Genomic DNA, 2241 nt, shown 5'->3' on the forward strand with positions numbered 1-2241 from the left:
GTTATGGGAGGAGCAAGGGGTCAGGTGAGGAGAGGAGAGGACGTCTGGTTCGGGAATCGAAACTTAAGGATCAGAGAAACTGAAAGCAACCAACGTCAAAGCTGTTCCCTCGTCCATACGAGAAAATAAAACACATTTTGCAACAAATAGTCTGACAGACAGTAACAACACGGTGAGTAAAACGGCACAATTTGAGAAAGTTAAAACCTCTCTTCCCGTTATGGATTTAGAAATATATAATTGCTCAATACATAAACCTTGTCGTCTGTGTCTAGGAATGGCCTGTGCTAACACTCTCTGGTCTGAAGAGAACTTTTCATGTTCCATCTGCCTGGATGTGTTCAACCGTCCAGTTTCCACCGCATGTGGACACAACTTCTGCAGAACCTGTATTACTAAGTTCTGGGATGAACAAGTCCAGTTCAAATGTCCTGTTTGCAACAAGATTTTCGACACAAAACCTGATCTACAGGTCAATACGCTCTTCTCAGAGATGGCTGCTCAGTTTAGAATGTCCGTACGAGTAAAAGAGCAGCCTTGTGTTGAACCAGCAGAAGTTCCCTGTGATGTCTGTACTGGGACTCAGCTGAAGGCCGTGAAGTCCTGCCTAGTGTGTCTTATCTCTTACTGCCAAACCCACCTGGAGCCACATCAGAGAGTCGCAGGCCTGAAGAAACATTGGCTGGTGGAGCCTATGAACCGTCTGGAAGACAGGATGTGTAAGAAACACAACCGACTTCTTGAGCTCTTCTGCCAGACTGAACAGGTGTGTGTGTGTCAGTTCTGCACAGTGACGGACCACAAGTCCCATCCTGTTGTACCTCTAAAGGAGGAATATAAAGTGAAGACGGCCCAGCTGGGGAAGATGGAGGCTGAAGTTCCGCAGATGATCCAGGAGAGAAAACAAAAGATTAAGGAGATCAAAGGCACAGTAGAACTGAGCAACAAAGACGCAAACAGAGAGATAGCTGATGGAGGGCAGGTCTTCACTGCTCTGATAGGCTGTGTTGAAAAGTGCCGGGATGAATTCAACCAAACGGTGAAAGAGAAACTGAAATCCACAGAGAAACGAGCTGAATACATCATCAAAGAGCTGGAGCAGGAAATAGAAGATCTGACCAATAGAAGCTCAGAGGTGAAGCAGCTCTCACACACTGAAGACCACCTCCACTTCCTCCAGGCCTTCAGATCCCTGAAGGATCCTCCACCCACCAGGGACTGGACGACGGTGGAGGTCCGTCCTCCGTCATACGTAGGGACCTTGAGGAGATCCCTGGATCAGCTGCTGGAGACACTGAACATGGAGATACAGAAGCTGTGTGATGCTGAACTGAAAAGGGTCCAGCAGTATGAAGTAGATGTGACTCTGGATCCTGATACAGCTCATACCGAGCTCATCCTGTCTGAGGATGGGAAACAAGTACATCATGGAGGTGTACAGAAGGAACGCCCAGACAACCCTAAGAGATTTGAAAAGCATACATTTGTCGCCACAAGGCAGAGCTTCTCCTCAGAGAGATCTTACTTTGAGGTCCAGGTTAAAGACAAGACTGTATGGTTTTTAGGAGTGGCCAGAGAGTCCATAGACAGAAAGGGTGGGTCCATGTTGACCCCTGAGAATGGTTATTGGGCTCTTTGTTTCAGCATGGATGGGTTGGTATTTATTGCTAACCCTGCTGTCCGTCTCCCTCTGAGAGCTGAGCTCCAGAAGGTGGGGGTGTTTGTTGATTATGATGAGGGTCTGGTCTCCTTCTATGATGTGGAAGCCAGGGTTTGTCTCTACTCTGCTACTGGCTGCACCTTTATTGAGCCTCTCTATCCAGTCCTTTCTCCAGGTTTACATCAGGAAGGTACAAACTCTGCCCCCCTGATCATCTCACCTGTCAATCAAATGGACTAGGACCTTTGTTGGATAATAAAATAATCAAACGACCGAAACCACTGATGTTTTTTCATGAATTAGAATCTCTACTTTGTGAGATCTGAGAAAACTGCATTCATGTCATACTGCTGTCATTTTAAGAGGATGAGTTCTTTCAGAATCTAACCCCTGTTGTTGAATGTAACCCTTTATAAAGGGTTAGATTACACTTTATTGTCTGTTTTTCTCAGATTTTTTTTATATGTGTAAGGCTATTGTTAACAGTTGCAGTTATGTAGAAAATTTTAAGGGGATTCATTTGTAAAAATAATAATTGTAGTTTATTAACTTTTCTTTGGTTTTTACTTCTGAATACTGAA

General features: G+C 45.0%; 1 protein-coding gene across 1 annotated transcript; it reads left to right on the plus strand.

Moving 5' to 3' along the window:
- Window positions 1-277: 277 nt before the first annotated feature.
- LOC307083098 (zinc finger protein RFP-like) lies at window positions 278-1900 on the plus strand (the record flags this gene model as incomplete). Its single annotated transcript, XM_079746905.1, has 2 exons — window positions 278-541; window positions 830-1900. The coding sequence occupies 2 exons, from the start codon at window positions 278-280 to the stop codon at window positions 1898-1900; spliced, it is 1335 nt and encodes a 444-aa protein (XP_079603031.1).
- Window positions 1901-2241: the final 341 nt, after the last annotated feature.

This window comes from Pollachius pollachius, assembly GCF_949987615.1.
Source record: "Pollachius pollachius genome assembly, chromosome: 11".
In the NCBI taxonomy this organism is placed as follows: Eukaryota; Metazoa; Chordata; class Actinopteri; order Gadiformes; family Gadidae; genus Pollachius; species Pollachius pollachius.